We start from the raw sequence: 22,268 nt of genomic DNA on the forward strand, positions 1-22,268 counted from the left end.
CACATTTGTCCTCAAGAGGGCGTAATCAATCTATGTAATTTATCAATGATTACAGCAGAGGAGTGCAGAATTTGGCTTGTAGGACACTGGAATAATTTCCACATGAACACATTTTCTAAGCCAACAAAATAGAAAACATTGTATCCAAAAGGTTAGAAAACTCTAAGCTTTTCTTTTATTAAGATACCCTAATTTCTAATTTGTTGTATGAACATATTTTAAGATTAATTTATTGATTGGCCTGGAGTGCTTTCATCTTGGTGATTTTGGCCCATGGCTATTGTGATGTTAACATTGCACTTAAAGTTTAAGTTTATGTCTTCCAATAAGTCTGATGTTAAAATGACTGAGTCTTAAACTCACTGAAGCATTTATGACAGAACTCATGATGAGCCAATTTAAAAATTTTGAAAATTTAAAGTAATTTTGGGCAAGTAAAAATATTATCTTAAATTTAAATCTGAAAAAGACATGACTAACAAGTAGGATGATATATTTCACTGGTTTATGTCTGTATTTTTTATTTTTTTTTATCAGTAAGGCTTTCAGCTAACAGCTTTATAGCTTTATGGAGATACCCGTCTCAGCAATGTCCAAGTGTTGAGAACATAAACTGAACTAGCCTGAAAAACCAGTCCCTTGTACTACACTTTGCTTTGTAGGTCTGGACTCTTAGGTGTTGAGAAACAATTGATTCCTGGAGGCGTGAACTGTGTTGAGGTTTTACATTTTATTCAGTTGCTAACGTTTTCCAATGACGTACGTAATGCTGCAATTTGATGCCAAGAAGCTTACTAGAAATAGCCTGTGCTGTAAACGACCATCCTCCACTGCGAAGAGAGAAGTGCTGAATGGAACAAGGCGGTTGCTAATGTTAATTCAATATTTGGAAATTTGACCAACATGGACTGTACGGCTTCGTTCACTTCCTCCACCACCGTTGCTCAAACTACAGGCAGACTGCAATTCTAAAACAGTGCAGAAAATCAACAACGCTCACTACTTCTCTTTCTGTTCAAAAAGACAATCCAAGTCAAGGGAAGAAAGCCCACATGCTGCTGGAAGCGGGAATGTTTTCCAAGTGAAACTGCACAGGAAAGCAATAGCCAGGCAGATGGACGTGTTTTTTCAGTAGGCAAACTTTTTAAATCTTTTTTTGTTATTGGTCTTATGGTATGCTCTTTTACTTTTCTGCATTCAATTCACAGCACTCTTTTAATAGTCAGCTTATTTAGCAATAGTCTTTGTGGCTTTCCCTCCTTGTCAAGTGAGTCAACAATTGTCGGCTAGACGGCTGTCAAATAATCTTTCCCATGATTATGTAAAAGAAAACATCACATTTTCTTAAAACAAATGTTTATTGGTTTCCTATCATTTTCTAAGAATCAGAATGTTGACACTTGTTAACACTAAATTAGAATAGTCCAAATGATTAGAGGTAAATAAATAATTGAAATGAACAAACTCTTCCATTATTTTCTGATTTATTTAGAAGCCTGAATCCAAAGATATACAGAAGCTATACTTTCCTCTGCTGAATAGCTTTATGAAGATACTAATCTCAGATTCTAGAGCTTAAAGGGCTATACGAGGACATATGAACATACTTTTTTTAGGCACGTTTTTCAAATCCTTTTTCTGTTATTGCTCAAATGGCATGCTATTTTAATTTTCAGCATTAAATTCACAGCAATCTAAGAGCCAGCTTCCTTAGCAATGACCTTTTGTGGCTTCCCCTCCTTGTGCAGGAAGTCAACCTTCAAGTCAACAGTCTTCCTCATGATTGTGTAGCAAAAAACATCACATTTTCATGCATTTTATTGGTCTTTTGTAATTTTCTAAAAAACAGAATTTTGCCATTGGTTAACATTAAACTAGAATAATCCAATTTACAAGAAGTAATTAAATAATTGTTAATATCAATTCAATAACTGATATTAACAAACTCTCCCATTATTACCTTCTGATTGCTATAGATGTGAGGTCCAGGCAAAATCCCCATCTGATCACACTGCACAAAAGCCTGAATTAAAATATATATGCAGCATTACCTGTGGATTATGGATAAAATAATTGAATTAAATAATCTACTCAGAATACACGTGAAATTTAGGCTGATGCAAATTTGTAAAGAGGAATTTCCCTGATTCTATAAAAAGGTCATGCTACCCAATAAATAGAGCTGGGAAGCAGAAAGAACTTCATCTTCCTGATTGTCTGGTCCAGATCACCCTCATCATAATGGTATGTGGAGGCAGTGCTGCAGAAATGGGCTGCGCTCTCTTACGGCAAACGCGTTTTATGAAGGCAGCATCTGACAGAAACAGTTTTATACGATTTATTCTAACAGTGCCCATGTTTAGCTCATATTGTTTCGGGTAAATTATTTCTATCTCAAATTAAGTTATGCTAAGTTTTGCTTCCTGGCATTTTTTCTTCTCTCTCCAGGTGTTTTTAAACCTCTCAACGGAGCTGCTCATCCTCCTCTCTGTGCGCTCCTGGCTGGTGCACGGCGCCACCTCCACGATGACCTACAAGGTCACCGACCCGATCACCGGCAACCCTCTGCAGTGTGACCGCTGCCCGCCGGGAACATTTCTGCGCGCCAGCTGCTCCTCCATCAAAAAGAGCGAGTGCGTTCCGTGTCCACAGGGCTCCTTCACGGAGCTCTGGAACTACATCGGGAGATGTTTACGCTGCGAAGTCTGCGGGCGGAACCAGGTGGTTAAGAAGGAGTGCACCGCAAACAGCGATTGTCAGTGCGAGTGTAAACAGGGTTACTTCTACCATCAGGACTACGACATGTGCGTCCGACACAGCGAGTGTCCCTCTGGGCAGGGAGTGCTCACCAAAGGTACAGCCAGTCTAAACTAGCTTCGTTTCATACTTTCATAACAGTGCAATTTTATTGATAGTTTATGTGTTTCACCTGCAGGTACACCAGAGAGAGACACAGTGTGCGGTATCTGCTCTGTTGGCACCTTCTCTGATATTTCCTCCACTGATCAAAACTGCACACAGCACAAGAGCTGCAGCGACGCAGGGCAGCAGATGGTGCTGAAAGGCGCCGTCTGGCATGACAGTGTGTGTGCAAACTGCAGAGACCCGACAGGTAAAATATTTTCCTTCGAGTTAAAAATTGGCTGGTTAATATAAAGGGGATATTTAGTTATATGATGGAGAACATAAACTACAGTTGTTTTATCTGTCAGTCCTATTTATAAAGGTCAAAGGGCACGCTGGACGCTGGTCCTGTCAAATAGACTGCCCATTTTAGCCAATCAGATGTTTCAGTCATTTCATAGTGCACTACTGCATAACTGAATACCCAAATATTTAATATTCCTTAACAAATGGTCTGTTTAAATTTATCTTAATTTTTTCTCTAATGTCTTAAATAGCTTTGAATATTTGATCATCTGTCTAGCTATACTAATTAATAAACTATAACCAAATTAAATAATTAGGAAAAGAATAATTTTATTTTTTGTTCATTTGTTTTCATTATATAAAGTGTTGCCTTGTTGCTGAAATGTGCTATAGATATAAACTTGCCTTCATTTATTTTATAACAAATGTTTTTTTTTTTTTTTGTTTTTTTTATATGGCATAAATTATTATGTATATATATTTAGATTTTTTTTGTGGTCTGGGCTTCTATTAGCCCTCTATATTTAAACACTAAGTCACCAATACATGCAAGATACTTTCACTTCTCAATAACTGAAAGTTATTTAAATCATTACTAATCACTGATTTATGACTCCTAAATGTCTTGTTTTACTTTCTACTTCCTGAAAATAGAAAATAAAACAGTTTTGTTGTGTCTGTGTTGCTGGAATGTGTCATAACGTCCCAACTGACTGTCTCCTCTCTCTAGACGGAGCTGAATATCTCAAAGAAATTGTCCCCGCCTTCTTCATTCATCACAAAATAAAAATCAAACGGCTGCGTCGAATGGTGAACAAGCTTCCATCTGACGACGTCAGAAAGCAGGAAGGAACTTTGCAGCTCAGCTTCTCAGAGCTTCACTCACGCATCAGCAGCTGGGTTTCATCTGCAACTCCAGTGCAGATCCGGCAGCTTCCAGTGATTCTGATTAAACTGAGAGCTTCTCACGCAGGAGAAAAACTACAAAAGAAGCTGAATGGAATTGACAAAAATCTATTAAAGCTGTGCCATATAGGAAATGATAGGGAGGTAGATCTAAATGAAACTTTGGCTTAATTTAAATCTACTGTATTTTTTTTCCTCTATTTTTCACAGGCTGCTTTGTTATGCTCAGACTTGATTTTTTTGTGTCATATCAACATGCTGTCTTATTTCTGTTTTTGCAGGTTTTTACACTTTATGCCAAGTTAAAGGAAAACTGGAGCTTTTAATTTAGTTTTAGGAGGTAGAATTTGCACTGCGGGGATCTAAAAGATGTTATTATGTAAATGTCATGTTGTAATGTTCTTCCCTCATCAAAACCCGAGAATACATAATGCTGCCCCTTTAAATGCATAGTGTAAATGTTGAAAAGCTTCAGTCTACATTTATCTACCTCCCCTATTTATTTCTCCTGAAGACAGATTGAGCGCTTTTCACTTTTACTTACTGTATTGCAAAACTTGTATTTCAAAAGTATTACTTAGGTATGTCTTGTGTTGAAATTGTCAAAAGAGAGATATTAATTTATTTGAAGAAATATGCAAAGTTTTTTTATTTTATACACATAGAATTATTGTTGTTTTTAATATGTAATACTGCTGCATAGATTGCTCAAATAAAAACAAAACACATATAATCAGTGTTAATTAATCTTTTGTAACAATGACAGCTCCACTAATATCTTCAATCAATACTCACGTATCCAGACAATTTGGATTTCAGAGAGTTCATGTACAGCCATGCACAGGCCAAGAACTACATAGAACCTTCAATACAATGTTTATTTAGTGTTGTTCCATGTTTAAGTCTTCACATCTAAAAGGTAAAATAAGATCATAAGAGCAGAATGTATAAAACACCAGTTATCCCCACAAAAATACATTTTGTCTGTCCATTCATCTAATGAAACAACAGAAACATTGACCTAACCCTTATAGCAAAGTGTGGTCTATTATAAGATAAATCTTACTACATTCACTATACTGTAATACAATATCATAAAAAAAAATTCATACCCTGTGAACATTTTCACAGTATGCCATAATCACAACCCCGAATTTAAATGTATTTTATCAAGATTTTATCTCACCAACCAGCACAAAGCATTTCATAGCTGTTTAGTGAATTGACAAAACATGGCTATTTTCCTCACCAACAAAGAATTTGGTGTCTATAGTTTGCCCAAACATCTTTGTATTTCTTCTATCAGAAAGCTTTATAAAGTATCTCAAAGAGAATGTATTATGTAAAATCAACTTTTTTGAGCTTTATATAATGCTATTAAGTTATTCTCTAATCAAACCTGGAGTGTTGCTTTGGATGTTTGAGAAATCTTTGAATCTTCTGTGGCATCCGTACGGGATTGTAAAACATTTGGGGGAACCAAGCACCGTCTTCCATGTGCAGGTCCTCCTCAGAACTGCAGTCGCCAAGTCAAGCTTTCGCATTACAGAGCTCCCCTTCCTCACAACTCCCCCATTGAGCTCTTTCAGACTTGCAGCAGCAGAAATTAGCAAACACCAAAGCTACAATAGGAAGCCAACTTCAGTGACCACTTTGTCCAAACTATACAAATACCTGACAACCGACGTCTGTGTCCACGAGAGTCGCTAACTGAAACACACATTGTGTCTGTACGTCCAAGGAAAAAATAATAAAGTCAGAAGTTATAGCATTACTTTCTAATAAAGTTGCTTGGCTTCATCTCACTGATAAACTGCTCACCATCTTTGTTGAAGCCAGTAGCTTTGAGCTAGTGTAATGCTAACCAACAGGTCTTAAGATACTGCCCTTCCTCATTTGCATATCAAGGCAGATATGCATGAGGTAAAGTGAAAAGAGGAGATGAGGAAATGTACAAAGAACAATGCTTGTTTTAGGAAAAGACTAAACACAACATACACATTTCTTGATGAAAATGCATGTGAAAAAGGGAAAAACAAGTATATTTACATTTCTTTATTAAAATGCATGTGCATGGAAAAGGAAAAAAACAAATATTTATTTATTTTTAATTTTGTCAGTTTTGGCCCTCCATAAACCGCCTAAACAAAAGGCTGGGAAATGAAAGAATTACTCAAAGAAGCAGCCAAGTGGCCTATGGCAATTCTGGAGGTACTGCAAAGATCCACAGTTCAGGTCCATGTAAATGACAAGTTATTGGGGTGTGTTCCACAGTGTTAGTGGGTTGATAACACTGCTGTGGATGATAGAAAGCTAGAGAAACTCCCTTCATCCCTGAAAAACACTGTAAAGGGGTAATGCAAGAAGATCATGTGTCTGAATGCCTGAGTTTATGACTTGTCCATCAAACTCACATGGAGCCCAGTGCTTTGTGGTGAGTCACTTCTAAATTGTTATTCCAGTCAGTTTAAAATACAAAAATACATTTGTAATATGCTGATTAAATTTTGCTACGTTAAAGTTGGTTTCAGGGCAGCGGAAAAACTTAAGGTGCTGTATGACATTGCTTCCTATTTTATTCTGTTTTAAATATCAACTAGCTGCTTTGAAACAAAGTAGATATTTATAAAATCTAAACCTGGAACTAAAGCAAAAAAAGAGTTTTGTTTTTTTCACAACTATATCAACATTAGTTTTAGTTCTCTGTCTGTTATAACGCCACCAGTACCATCAGTTCCTCACCTGTATTGCTAACTCTTCATTCTGTAATTATCTCACCCAATTGAAATAGTTGGGTGAACATCGGTCAACTCCCCGATGTTGCTGTCATTGGGGAGTTCCCTGGAAGGAACTTTGGGTAAGGCAGTGGTTCATCATAGTGGTTAGTTAGCTAATGAGTCCTTACAGAATGACAGAAATACCACACCCTTAGATCCTTTAATTTGAATGCTGCGTAATGTCTGCCCAGTTTACTGAATATACAAAGTGGAGCTAAACCCTGTGTGAAAACATTACCCTGCCTTCAAAGAAAATTTAGAAAAATTCCACCGAAGTAGAAACACTGAGCTGTATGGTCAAGTGTGGGGATGAGTAAAGGTGGTTTGGTCAGGACGAGCACTAAAAGCACTGCTGCCAACTTGTCACTTTGTCACTGTATTTAGCAACTTTTCAGGAACCTCTAACATCTTAAATAAAAAAAGACTAGCAACAAAACTTCAAACTTGTTTATGTGTTATTGGAGATGTTGGCAACAACATGTGAAAGCAATGATCGCTCTCCAGCAACTATCCTGAGCAAGAAGCGAGTGCCACTCCCATTTCCTGAGCAACGCAGTCAGTCTCATACACTCATCCTGAAGCATTGCCCGCATGCAGACAGAGCAGAGGAGACCCATTCCACCCCATGCCCACATTATAAACGAATCATGATTGCGCATAGCTGAGAAATACAATTGATTAATGCTCACAGCGCTCACACTTCCAACTCCTGACTCGCCATGGGGACGTGTGTCTGAGTGAGATGATTTCAATCAATCAATCAAATTTTATTTGTATAGCACATTTCAGCAGCAAGACATTTCAAAGTGCTTTACATCATTACAAACACAGAAACACAATGCAATATAGAATCAATAATCAAAACAAAGCATTAAGTCAAGTTCCATCAATAAATTTGTAATTGATTACATTTCAAATACAATTCTAAACAGGTGGGTTTTTAGTTGAGATTTAAAAGAAGTCAGTGTTTCAGCTGTTTTACAGTTTTCTGGAAGTTTGTTCCAAATTTGTGGTGCATAGATGCTGAAAGCTGCTTCTCCTCGTTTGGTTCTGGTTCTGGGGATGCAGAGCAGACCAGAACCGGAAGACCTGAGAGGTCTGGAAGGTTGATACAACAACAGCAGATCTTTAATGTATTGTGGTGCTAAGCCGTTCAGTGATTTATAAACTAACAACAGTATTTTAAAGTCTATTCTTTGAACTACAGGGAGCCAGTGGAGGGACTTTAAAACTGGTGTTATGTGCTCTATCTTCCTGGTTTTAGTGAGAACGCGAGCAGCAGCATTCTGGATCAGCTGCAGCTGTTTGATTGATTTGTTGGACAGACCTGTGAAGACGCTATTGCAATAATCAATACGACTGAAGATGAATGCATGGATGAGTTTCTCTAGATCTGGCTGAGACATTAGTCCTTTAATCCTGGAAATGTTCTTCAGGTGATAGAAGGCTGACTTTGTAACTGTCTTTATGTGGCTCTGGAGGTTCAGGTCAGAGTCCATCACTACTCCCAGGTTTCGGGCCTGATCGCTGGTTTTCAGTTGTAATAACTGAAGCTGTGCGTTGACTCTAGATCGTTCCTCTTTAGGTCCAAAAATAATAACTTCAGTTTTGTTTCTGTTCAGCTGGAGAAAGTTTTGGCACATCCACACATTTATCTGTTCTAAGCATCTGTTAAGTGATTGGATGGGGTATGAGTCACCTGGTGACATTGTAATTTCATACCCAAATGCAGAGCTGTGAAGTTGACCACAACTGAGCTGTACCATTGTATACAATAGGAGGATTTAACCAGAGTAGCCATCCTTTAACCCAAAAAGGGCAGCACTAAGATAGTTTTAGGCCACACATTGCAGAATTTAACAAGATTACACAAAAATACCGAGATAAACTGAGCACCCTAAAGGACCAGCTTATATAGTTTATCTGCAAAAATAGTTGATTTGGGATTTTGTTACTCTTTAAGGGACATAAATGACAAAATAAAGCAGCACTTCAAACTTATTCTGCACTGAAATGGGCAAAGTCATAAAAACGTAGTTGCAAATTTTGTCCATTTGGCTTAAAGATCAGCTAAATTGCTAAACTGGGTTAAACAAAATCAAAATTCATTTATGCCATTTCTAAAAGAAAAGTTATGTGGGTCTTGTCATATTTTTCACTTATGGTTCTCTTTCTCTGTTGGTCTTCTACAGTTCCTTGCTCTTCTTAAGATCAGTGTTAATTCTTCTCAGCCTGTTTTGCTTTCTGTTCCTCACACACAAGATTTCAGTTTGAAACTGAAACTTGGCACAGTTCCCTCTTTACCTGGTCACATCTTTCAAATGCGTAACTCCAGGTGCCAAGTGTTTATTCCTGTCTCTGCTATTTGTGTTGTGTTAAGGCTTTGTTTCAATACCTGTCACTAAAGCTTAATTTACCATAATGTGTGAGGACATTGAAGTGCATGGGAAAAAACACGAATGCTTTAAAGGGAAAGAGCAAACCCCATTCAGAAAGCTTCCTGCTTGGATTAGATTGCCTGTATTATGTTGCCTGTATTATGTTTGACCTTTAGGCCAAGAGCATGTGTGGGCACCTCATTTGGGTCAAAGACAAAACTAACATAACAAATCCAGATCTAGCATGAGATTTCCTTATTCCTATATCACCCTCTGGCAATTTGTCTTCTCCTTTGTCGGGTGATCAAACTGGGCTAGGTTCTGCTGTCGGTTTCTTCCTGTTAATGCCTTCACAACCTGCATATTCAGTATTTGTCATAACCTCAAAGTTAACATCATGATGTCAATGAATCTGCACTGTTGCTACATGATCGACCAAGAGCTTTAGTGGCTGCAAAGTCAGTGACTCAGTGCAGTCAGCCAGATTTCCTTGGACCGACAGCTTTTAGAACAATAAACTGATCTTGACTGCATGTCATATACATATGTGACGTGTGATTACAGTATGTACATCTTAAAGATGGAGACTTATTAAGGCTTTACAAGAGGAACTTGTTCTCTGAGACCTATATCAGGTTGTTTTGCTCACATGATCAAGCACTAACCTCTGTGGTTTCTTACACCTCTATGCTCCTACACTACCCACCACAAGATCACAACAAAGGGATTTACATTGCAACATCAAAGGCCACTGACAGGTAACAGTAGTGTGTTATAACTATGTTGCAAAGAAAATCAGTGTAGAAATATTTTTATCACCATTCAAAGGAACTGCTGCTTTACACAACAAAGAATTTAGTCTCTTTAGACTCACCTAGTGACTAAGGTACACTTCCTGATTAAAGAGGGAACAGAATCACTTTATTCACTCTCAACCCACTTTATTTGGAACACTGTCTATTTACTCAAATAATGATTCCGCATCGTTTTTTCTAGATATGGTCTACAAAATCTTCTGGAGTTCAAGCAGATCATTAGAAAGAGGATTGAAATGACTGTTAAATGTGGCATGGCCCTCAGCATAAAATATGTTATTCTGTATTTCAGAAACAACTCATTTACTAGAATTTTCTCATACAAGCAATTATGGAAGACTGCTCAAATATGAGAAAATATCCAGTGAATCGTAGAGGTGTAGAAGAAAATTAATTGTGGCCAAAGGAAAAAGGGAAGTTTGAGATGATTGAGAGGCAACAGCAGTTCAAATAACCATTTGCTAGAATCAAAGTATGCAAAATACCATCTCTAAAGGCAATTTACATCAAATCTAGAAGAAAATGGATGATGGAAGCAGAAGGTCTCTTGTCAAAATAAGAACAGAAAATCAAGACTGCAGCTCTCACAGCTTTACTGAAATTAGACAACAAATTTGTGAAACTTTGCCAGATTTGACAAATCTCTATCTCAGCTACAACATTCAACATGAGTTTATGATCCATTCTGCCTTGTACCAACACGTCAGGCTCTGGTGGTGGTGTATTGGTGGGGAGAACGTGTACTTATTACACCTCTGGTCTCATATTGCAAGTTGAGCATTTTTAAATGCTTCAACCTATCTTAGTAATGTTTCTGACCACATCTGACCACAGTATTCTCATCTTCTGATAACTATTTCCAGCAAGGCAACGTACCATGCTAATAATTTAAAACTGGTTTCTTGAATATGACAACGAGTTCACTGAACATCAGTGGCTCTATAGAGCCACTGATGTTCTATAGCGTACATATACGCTCTGGGAGCGTACATATACGCTCTGGGAGCGTATATGTACATATACATATGTACCGGATTTTGGTACATGTCAACATGTACCAAAATCTCTGAGGAATATTTATGAGACCTTGTAGCATCAATGCCACAAGGAACTAAGGTAGTTCTGAAACAAAATTTTGGTTCAACCTGGTATGGTGTGAGGTTGCAGGTCAGCATGCACGAGGATGTTATACAGAGAATGTCAGTTTAGTGTTGTTCCAGAGATCAAGGAAAATGTTTCACAATCAATGTGACTTAAAACAAATGTTGAGCAATTATTAAGCTTCTGTAGAATTTGCCTGGTTGTTGAAATAATCCATTCTTTAGAATTGAGTTGTTGAAAAAGGAAAACACCTGAAGTGTTTCCTGAGGACAAGATTGCGTAACACTGTCTTAAATTATTAAATATCTGTAAGAACCTGTTGCAAGTGTAATAGAAAATTCTCCCACAACAAACAATGTCAAACATAGCAATCAATAGACTAATCTTAAGTCTTATTAAGTACTTTCAGCCATTTTCTTATTCTCATAAATCAATTGTTAATGGTACATTTTCATTTCTGGGGACTCTTAGTTATACACTTTATAAAAAGAGAATAAGAGACATGCAATATTTGACAATACTTTGATTATACTAGATTTTTTAAAACCTTTTTAAAACACAATCAATAATTAACACATGTAGCATCACATCTATTATCACACTAAATAATGATTAAGTAATGATACAGAAAAAACAACAAAATAAACAACCATAAAATCTAACTACATGAATAACAATTCCACAGGAAATTGAAAATAAACACTTAGAACATTATCAGCAGATTAAAGACTTAACTTGATCAAAATTTCCATCAATGTTTATTCCATGTTATGTAAGTATAAATACCAGTCTTTAATCTTAAGGAAAGTTTAGAAAGAAATAACACCCAGTTTTGATATGTCGCCTCTGGGTGTCAGGACCTGTGGTTCCCATTCCTCAGTTCAGCGGATAGGAAAGCCTCTGCACAATCTTTGTATAAGTCAGCCTCAAAGTTGTCTTTCTGCGGTGGCCCAAACTGTTTTCATCTTGCACAGGCATCTGATGTCCTTCAGTTCTCCTCAATGGAACTTAGAACCAAACTGCGAATTTACAAAGTCAATCTTGCCTTTATACCAGATGCATGGGGGTAAAAAAAGGAGCTAGCAAGAAGAAGACAGTGACATAAAGGAAAAAGTTAATAAATGGAAACTTTTAACAAAGGTCAGCCTGTCAGCTTGTGATTGTGTCTCCTCGTGCCTCTGCTCACTCTACTAACACAGCAATGACAGTTCACAGACATTACGCCATGAATCAGACAACAGAGGAGTGTTTGTTCCTTTTAGGCTTATATAGCTGTGTGGAAAAAGTAGGTTCTATTTTTTACTGCCCTTTGTTATATCTCAGAGGGAAATGGTTAAAAAATATATAGATAAGACCATCTATCTATCTGGAGTTGCAGAAGTCTACCTCAAGGTAGACTTCTGCACCAGTGTGCAGCACCAGTGAAAGCTGAAAGCACCAGTGTTCTAAAAACACTGGTGCTTTCAGTTCAGGAGCTATTACAATATTATAAAGAACATTTTGTTGAAATAGTTTACATGTGAATAAACAGTTAATAATTCCAGCTTCACAGTCATAAGTATTTGGTTATGATCTAGCAACTGCAGGATCACCATTTAAGAACAATGTCATGTTGTAATTAAAACCTTTTCCCCAAGTCTTGGTCAGAATCTGATAAGTCTTAGTGAAGGTCTCATGTCTTCTCCAAATATGAGTTGGAGAGTGAATTTTCATTTGCATTGTGTAAATGGTTATTTATATCTCAGAACAATTTACACAATCAAATTAAACAAACCAACTAAGGCCACCTCACAGAGTTTGATTTCTAAATTTCTCAAAATATTTTTGGAAGTGTTTCAGAAATCATGAAGAAAACAGAAATAAACATTTGCTTGAGCTTCCTTATAAATATGTTGTTTAATGGAAAGTGCACAATCCACATCTAGCAAAATGAACATTTAAAAATGTCAGTTGGTAAGTTAAAGGTCAGTAGTTGAAGCTTAACAGAACCAAAGTTGATGTGTTTCCTTGTTTCACTGGAGAACTTCAGATCCCCACTTTGCTTTAAATGTCATGCTAAAATAATTTCTTTGAACAAACAACTAAAATCACTTCTAAGTAAGTCACAATAGTTGACCCTCACTTCTCCAGAAACTGCAGCCACTTGACTTGTTAAAGCATTTAAAATCTACTCAGAAGGCGTTTTGTATTTTGACTCTTAACTAACCCTACTTCCTCTTTGAAGCTAAGCAACATGCATAAAGTGTAGCTGATTTTTAAGGGAGACAAAAGCTCTCTGCAGTTATCTTGTGCTGCATTTGTCAGCATGACAACTGGATGTTTGTCACTTCCTTTATTTAAAATACAGATGCATGGTGTTCCATAGATATCATTTTTGCTCATGAGGCAAAGGTCACTGAAGAGTTTCACATGAATTGTGACATATTACGTTTACCCAGCAATTCTACATCTTACTGGCCAATGAACTGTTTTACAATCAAATTCACATTTACCAGTTTATACATTTACTGGCACCTCTGGTGAAGATACATAAAAAATGTTTTTCACAAAATCTGTGGTGCAAATATTTCCACTTTTAAAAGCTATTTGAAGAATATAACATTTTATAAACTTTTAATTTGTAATCCATGTCCTTCTTTTGTCCCGTAATGTAAATATGATGTGTAATGTTCGATTTTCTTCATGAAACTCTGGCATAGACAGATGTGAGAACAATAGAAACAACACAGATATACACACACCCACATAGGATCTCCAGTTAGCCTGGCAGATATGAAAACATGATGCATGAACCCATGACTCTCACCCACTGGCCACTGGGTTGGATGCTGATCCAAGTTTATGTTCTTCCTACACAGTGAGGTGGATGCAATATAGGTGCAAAAATGTCTCCAAAGCTTACTGGTAGAAAACTGTAGCAGAGTGCCATCTTGTGCTTACTAAGTTTCCATAAAACCACGTTGAGTAGGTGTCTGTCGGTAGGTTTTTTGTATCTTGTGTATATGTGTTTGTTTGTATTTTTGGGCGTTTTTTTTATTTTTGTTTTTATTTTCATTTTTTCTCCTTTTCTTACATCTTCCAGGATAGTGTATCTTTTAACCATGGAGGGAAATGATGATTAATATTAAATATTACATATTTACTTATAATCAAAAGGGGGGAAATGATGTGGAAAAATTACAGTTAGGTTACACCTGCTAGTATGTTTGTGTGTGTATATACAAAAGAAGTAGAGATAAGGTATTTTTAATAAAGCATCAATTGACTTAACTATGCAAACTGACAGTCAATCATTAGATTAGATACAGAAGCACCAACTGGGTTTTTTGCAATGTTACATGTCAGAATGAAATGGATATGAAGGAACATGTTAAATGGATGAGCCCAACAAGTGACACTGGGAAAAACCACAAATTTATTAATCAAATCAAACATATTGATTTCTGTCCTATTGCAGAAATTGATACAAGAAAGAGTTGCTTAATTAAACTTCTCTAGCTATATAAAAAAATCAGGAGTTATACCTTTTAGACTAACCACAAAATAATGATACATAATTTATTCTCTCAAGGATTTACCATATAAAATCATATTTACATCAAGAACAACAAATAACTTTCAAATTCAACTACTGACATTGAATGTTTTGATATGGGTTTTTTAATGGCATGATATGGGTTTTATAATGGCATGACTTCTTGATTATTTACAGCAAAGACAATCATGCATCAAGCATTTACATACATCATTTACTTTAACACTCCACTTTGGTTGGGTTAGTGGCTTTCAGTATGAGCAAGTAGAGCCTCAGTCTCAGTCACATTTTCAAAAAGCACCTATCTTCCAGAGTGAGTAAGCTGATTGTATGAAGTTCTTTTGGATACAAAATTGTCTAAGACTTTTTTTTTAGGCAAACAAACATTTCATCAAACCTTGTGTGATGCAGAATTTGATTATAATCTTTAGAGTCTATTACCACTCAGCCTTTTTCTGCAAATGATTGTGAATGTTAAATGTGAATTGCATGAACATGACTTCCCCTGGTCACAAGGGTTTTAGCTGAATTTTCAGTACCCAAAATCACTCAATGCATATTCATTAGTAATTTTTAGTTCACCAAATATTCATCGTACTGAATCATAAATTAAATTAGGCAAAACGTTTTCATTTTACGAGAAGTCACATGGTATTTGGACATAAATTAAAATTTTATCAAAAAAAGCAAAAACAACAGCTAATAATGCAATTAAAGATTTTTTGACAAAACCTTTTGGTGCCTCTTATTAGCCCTGTGATGAAAGTACAAAATATTTCTCAGAACAACTATGACAAGGCATTAGGGAAATGAGAAGCAAACTAAAGATGGTTTTCGATAATGCTATGACGAAGGTTTTCAGCATTTACTGTCATCTAGCTTTAGAAACTCAACAAGAATTTTTCTTTTCATTCAAAGTTCATTAATCTGCTTTATGTCAGCGATGACCTTGTTGAAAACCAAAAACAGTACAAACCTCATACCAAATGTATGAGGTTTGTATGGTTGTGGAGGGAACCAAACCGTAACCTCATGGTTACAGAGTTTAACAGAGCTGTGCAGAGAAACATTATTTACAAATCTCAATGAACTGAAGCACTTATGTAAAACAAAATGTGAGCCAAAAGTCCTCCAAAAGAATGTGGTTGCTAAGATATTAGATTATTAGGCATTTTCCCAAGACTTAAGAAAGTTTTAAGCTTTCTTTTTTAGTATGTTGCTATGACGTGGGGTTTTACTAAGAAACAACTCACTGGCATTTGTTAGTTACAAAAAGGCCAAAACACTACATGATTACATCTTGTCATTTCATGATTTCATTTGAGCTCAGGAGCAAACAGATTGTATTTTAAAAAATGACATTTCTGTAAGATAAAGTTGTTGAGATAATAAAGATAAATAAGTGGCATAAAGAAACTGAAAGTTCGTTTTCCCATGTCTGCTATCTGGGTGATTACTCAAATAGTTATTGCTTAAACAAGCTTTGGGGTCAGAAACAACTGACGCTTCCCGCTCACTAAGTCAGTTCATGAAAAGTCTACTGACTGAGGGACATTATCATCAACTTTGAATTAACTGCATTACCCTGCACAAAGGGATACTTCCAAAGTGTATGCCTGCAAGAAGATTACATCTGTTACACAACTCCATTGTTCCTGCTCATTCAGCTATCAAGTTTAAATCTCAGGACAGACCTTTTAACTGGAACTAAGAGTGACTCACAGACTCAATAAGAAAAGGCTTTAATAAAATCCATGGTGCGACTAGAACACATTGTTCGAACAACCACCGCTGTAGACATAAAACATAAAAATAACAAGGGAGAGTTAACCATGTAAGGGCAGCATTTCTTCTGTCTGACCAACTTCTTCAACTCTCCCCTACTGTTATTGTTGTGGGAGTCCCCCTGCATTTCAGTCAAAACTTTCTGCTTCGGACCACCTGGTGTTCTCGCTTGGGCAGTTTCACTGTGCTATGCTGAACTAGAAATGTTTCTTCAAATTTGATACAGTATTTTTGAATTTACATAGTTTGATATGTTGGAAGATTATTAGTACACCCCCAGTGCAGTATGAAGAGATTCAATGCAGTTGTTATACGTTCATTTGAAAAACAAGAGGTGACGGTATGAAAAAAAGTAATAAAAAAAATACAACTGACAGTAGTAAAAAAAGAAGTTTTACAATAAATAATTCATATTAGTTGACATAAACCTAAAAATAATTAAATATAGTACAAAAATGTTGAAAAATTATTATTTTTGTATTAATGTCTGTGTCATTTTGTTCAAGGAAATTGTGATCTCTACATAAGAAATCAGCCAATATTTTGGTAATGACCAAAATCAAGTCAAGTAAATTTGTATATCAAATTTCAGCAACAAGGAATTTCAGAGTGTTTTACATCATAAAAACATCATCTACTTTCCAATTGTGAAACAAGCAACAAACATTAGATTTTGTCAAATTCCACCATCAAAATTATTAACATAAATATGTTGATCAATGTTCCATTTACAACTAATCAAAGGCAACTCTAAACAGGTGGGTTCTTAGCCTTGATTTAAAGGAACTCAGAGTTTCAGCTGTTTTTCAGGTTTCGGGAATAGAAAACTTTCTCAAATCTGGAAGTTTCTTCCAGATTTGTGATGCATAGAAATTTTGTTCCTATGGGGGCAATTAAACATGCAGCGGCCAGGAGCTCCAAATTTATGTCTTACGTCTCGAAGCTGAATGCTGCTTCTCCATGTTTGTTCTGTGGATGCAGAGTAGACCAGAACCCAAAGATCTGAGTGGCCTGGAAGGTTGATACAACAACAACAGGTCATTAATGTATTTTGGTTCCTTTCAGTGATTTGTAAACCAACAAAAGTATTTTAAAGTCTTTTCTCTAAGCTAGTTTAAGTAATGTACTAAGTGATGTGTTTCGGACATCACTGTCCACCGCCAGCTGAAAATCAGGAAGACCAGGGCAGAGATGATACATTACCACCCCGTCACCACCAACCATGACAAAAATAGAAAATTAAACTTAGAAACAGTTCTATAAGATTGACAGAGGTCTATGTTATTGTCACTAGCCAAATGATAAAATTGTATTTTTTGAGTAATATCAGATTATAGCATTGATCATAAAATCCTAAAAATGAACAATCAGAGAAGTAATAGATTTGGAAATATTTTATTACCTGAATGACTAAAATATCCATTTAGCTTTTTTTTTTACAAATAATGACTTCGTCAGGACTTGTTCTGGTATTATCAGCCAAACAGACCCATGCAGATATTTTGTTTTGTAATATACAACACATTGCGCAACTGGCAGTAAAATAGGAAGTACTCAGGAAAATGTTAAAATAAGGGTTTCACAACAACATAGCATTTGCTCCTCTGAAGCCAGGTCATGTTTGTACTTTTCCAGCTGATTCTTCCGGATGTTGGGGGGAAAATATCCGCCTTCAACTCGAACAGAGACTGACTCATCTTTCTGAAAGGACAAGACCTTCTTTCATGTAGAAAAGGCTTCTCGTTAAACAATTAAAAGAAAGCACCAGAAAGGAACGGGTGGGAAGATTATGTTTTTAGACATTTTTATCTATGACAGTGCATTTCAAAGAAAGGTCCAATGACTAATTAAAGTCAGCCATTGGTCATTCTGACCTCGAGTATCATGTTTCTGGTGTCAGTTAACTCACGGGTCACAGTTGGTGTATAATGATGAGAATTTCCCTTTTCTTTTTTGTTGGTAATTTCTGTAAATATTATTATGCTTGTATCATCTCTGAGTTTTCTTCTTCATCTTGTTACTACATAAGGCTGATTAATAGAATGTTCTTCTGGAGCTTTTTTTTTATTTTGTTCAAATAAAAAACAAAATACTACAAATTGTTGCTTTGATCCAAAAGTGTTCCCATTAGAGTGTTAGACAATGTTAAAGACCTTTTTCAAAAAATAAATATTTTTTAAAATGTAAAATAAAAAAAAAAAAGAAACTGCAGCCATTTTTACATTTTAAACTATTTTTCCATTCTTAATAAAAATAAAATAAAATTTTGTCTGAATCAGGACTAGAAATTATGTAGTTGAAACTTCATGGTGCATCTCCTTTTCAACAATGGTACAATGAAAAAAATGAAGATGGACAAGAAATATGAATTTCTATCATCTTGATTTTTAAAAGGTACAGCTTTCAAAAAGTATCCTTAAATGTTTTCCCACATTCAGAAGTTGTAGGCTTCTGTGTACACTATGCTGAACGAGTGACGTTGTACAGACGTCAAAATAAGGCCAGTAAGCCTAAGGTCCACTCAGGTTTCAAAACTCCATATGTGTTTATACAGTCATACCGGTAATGCATTTGATTTTGTTTATCAATTTTGGGCTGTTACATTTTTTGAATTCAGAGTTGTGTTTGGTTTATTATTGTTAACATCCTGTTTCATTTTGGTTATTCTGGCCATTTTTGTTCTGTGTTTATTTACTCAAAACCTTCTCTAGATTATACAATCCTGCTCCAGTTTGCTATGTGTAATTTTGCCCTCTATCATTTCTTCCCTTTTCATGCCTATTCAAAGGAATGCCAGATAAATGTAGGACTTGCCATAGCTGTTTGCTACTGCACATCATCCCTCAGCTGGATGAAAGAAGCCTACTATACCTTTCTCTAAGTGACAAGAAAAATAAATACAACTCTTGAGAAATGATTCCAGTCAAAGAAACTCATACAGCCATAATGTGGAAACCACAGCTATCAACATTACCAATGCAACGCTGGTTAAAAACAATTATTTTGTACTACCTTATAAGGAACAGAATAACAAAAAAGCCAATATTTTGTGCAATAAGCATGTTTATTAATTTGATGTTAAGTACTAGATTAAGTCTTTGTGTCAAAATCAAACTTACAGCTGTAATAATATGTTAGACAAACGCAAGGGTAGGAATCATTTTAGCTTTTCATTTTAAAAGAAATAAATTGAGGTTATGTTAAGTATTTTGATTTTTAATTATTTCGACTGCAGAGTGTTGTGGAAAAATTATTACCAACCACTGCCAGGTAAAATCACTCAATCAGGTTTATTCATATATTGTGCACAATACAGAGAGCCTGTAAGACATTCAGTAATGAAGCAGTTCTGAATGAGAAACCTATGCCAGGCAGAGACAACACATAAGTTTTCTAGGATAAAGAATCCAAAACAAGTGGAGAGACAGTCCGGTTCTCATCCAGCTGTAGGAGAACAACTCCCAACTTAATACATGTACAAGAAATATACAAGAATTTAAAATAAACATATAGCAATATAACTAGCACATATTACCTTATAATAATTTTCCACTACAAGAGATACATTGGTATTTTTGGCCAAGGTTTTCCTGCTGTAATATTCAGCTTATGAAATCAACTACATAAAAATAGTCATGCTTTCCTTGCATTCCACGCAAAATAATTTGAGAAAGTTATTAAATGCACTTTCTTTGTATTTAATGAAAAAATATCTGTTTATTATCAGTATTCTGCACATTTAAAAGTTTAAATATTATGGACTCTTTTTCTATTAAAACCCACTGTTTGCCCTGCTTTTAAAGACTTTCAAGCTCAGTAGGACTTTAAGGGGACCTGTGTTATCTGGCAGCAACATCTTATAGACAAACACATTGAATTGTGATGGACTTCCTCAACTTCCTCAACATCAACATACTCCACAAATGCTTCATTAGATTAGGAATCAAACCAGTAACAAAGCTACTGCTTATGATTAAAAACATTTTTTAGCTATTGTTTCTTTCCTTTTCCTCCTTCCGAACTTTAAACTTGTTTACATTCCATCTCCTCAGCACTTCTTGTAAACCATCTCTCTGTTAAAGGAAGCAGAACATTTTCAGAGAAAAGGAAACAGGAATATCCTGAAGCATGTTTCTGACCAGAAGAACGGCTTCCTAACTGTAAACGACCTACACCAGCCTCACATGAAAATTGTTAAAATACCTTTAGCACTAGCTTCAGCATGAAGACATCCATTAAGTCAAGTCAAGTCAAGTTTATGTGTTTAGCATTTTTCAGCAACAAGTGCTTTACACAAAATAACATCATATAATCACTAATTGAGAAACAAGCAGCAAACACTATATTTTGTTAAATGCCATCATCAAAATTATTAATAAATACCAACTTAATCCCAAATTTCTCCTGCAAAATACAGTAAGTGCATGCATTTTTTACATGCATATTTTAGTTACATATTTATTAAATATTTTACTGACTTCTTGTATAAGTTTGAGACAGACATCTAGGAAGGAATGAAGAAAAGTGCTCTGTGAATGATCATGTGATCATTCACTCTACCTACATGACATTGATGTTGCTTAGAGTATACAATCTATTATTTTATTTTAAAACTTCAATTAGCTGCTAAATGACAAAATAACACTTTCAGAGCTTCCAGAACTTAAAAAAAGTGTCTGGCAACAATTGTTGCTGGTGGGATTAAACGAGTTAGCAGTGCTGAAGCAAATAATTTCCAAATTGATTCGGCTTCTCCTTATGCCTCTATATTTTATAAAGAAACTTATCCAGTTCATATTTTACTTTTATTTAGAATTTTATGAAAATGCTTATTTTGATTTGAAGTGACCTTGGAGTGGTTCAGTCAAAGTTCTGACTTCAATCAAATGGAGTATCTGTGGAGGGATTTAAAAACTAGGGTGATGACAATGAGGCCTTCAAAACTCAAAGATTTATAAACTCATCATCAAAATATCAGCAAAACTCAAATAATAAAATGGAATCCATGCAAAACCCTGGTCAGCAATGCGATTGATGTTCTTCAAATTAAGATATTTATTTTGTTAAATATTACAAATAGTACAAATAGTTTTCTACATTTCTTTTATATGAGTTAAATAAAAATTGAAATGAAAAAAACACTCTCTTCACTCACTCTTTGAAGATAATTTTGAATAATTTTGAGCTATACAATTCTAAAAAATACTCTATTAGTAACAGTTCACATTTCATACAGACAAATGCTTAGTCACACATGGCACGTGTAGTTAGCAAACACTCATATTTAGAATGATTTTGTGGCCAGTAAATGTTTCCTCTTCTCAGTGACTTCCCACTCTGACACTGATGCTGTTACGTTATTTTTAATTTCATAACTGCCACCATGTAGGTCACAAGATTATTGACTCTAATTCCTTATTTTACCAGTACAGGTAAACAAGTTTGTGTTATCCAAGTTTTCTGAAGAAAAAAAATCATAAATATAATATAAAGAATTTTCATTCTTCTAAAGTTTGTTCATTGTATTAAAATATTTTCTTCCATTTCTTTTAAAAAAAAGTCTGATCAGTCAAACTTTGCAACACAGTAAGATGAAAGTCATTAAAGTGAGTCAGCATAATGGGGGGAGGGTATTATTTCCTCCAAGTCACAAGACAATATACAATATCTTGAATTAGGCAAGAAGAAATAAACAAAGTATGAGTTTTTAAAATCCCCAACTGTATTTTAAAGAATACATTTGGTGTATAACTACTACATTCAGCACAATTGTAAGTATTGGAGGTGATGGAATAAATTACAGATTCCCTAAAACCAGAGA

General features: G+C 35.4%; 1 protein-coding gene across 3 annotated transcripts; it reads left to right on the plus strand.

The window, feature by feature from the left end:
* The first annotated feature begins 2,118 nt into the window (after nucleotides 1-2,118).
* On the plus strand, nucleotides 2,119-4,789 carry tnfrsf11b (tumor necrosis factor receptor superfamily, member 11b). 3 transcript variants are annotated; one of them, XM_028035184.1, is made up of 4 exons: nucleotides 2,119-2,244; nucleotides 2,449-2,854; nucleotides 2,936-3,112; nucleotides 3,881-4,789. In XM_028035184.1, exons 1-4 carry the CDS (start codon nucleotides 2,242-2,244, stop codon nucleotides 4,225-4,227), a joined length of 933 nt encoding a protein of 310 aa, XP_027890985.1. In that variant the 5' UTR covers nucleotides 2,119-2,241; the 3' UTR covers nucleotides 4,228-4,789. The 3 variants fall into 3 exon arrangements, with proteins under 3 accessions (XP_027890985.1, XP_027890982.1, XP_027890983.1); XM_028035182.1 differs by lacking the exon at nucleotides 2,119-2,244 and adding an exon at nucleotides 2,255-2,378; XM_028035181.1 differs by lacking the exon at nucleotides 2,119-2,244 and having other exon boundaries at nucleotides 2,254-2,854.
* The last annotated feature ends 17,479 nt before the right edge of the window (nucleotides 4,790-22,268 follow it).

This window comes from Xiphophorus couchianus, chromosome 13 (assembly GCF_001444195.1).
Source record: "Xiphophorus couchianus chromosome 13, X_couchianus-1.0, whole genome shotgun sequence".
NCBI lineage: Eukaryota > Metazoa > Chordata > Actinopteri > Cyprinodontiformes > Poeciliidae > Xiphophorus > Xiphophorus couchianus.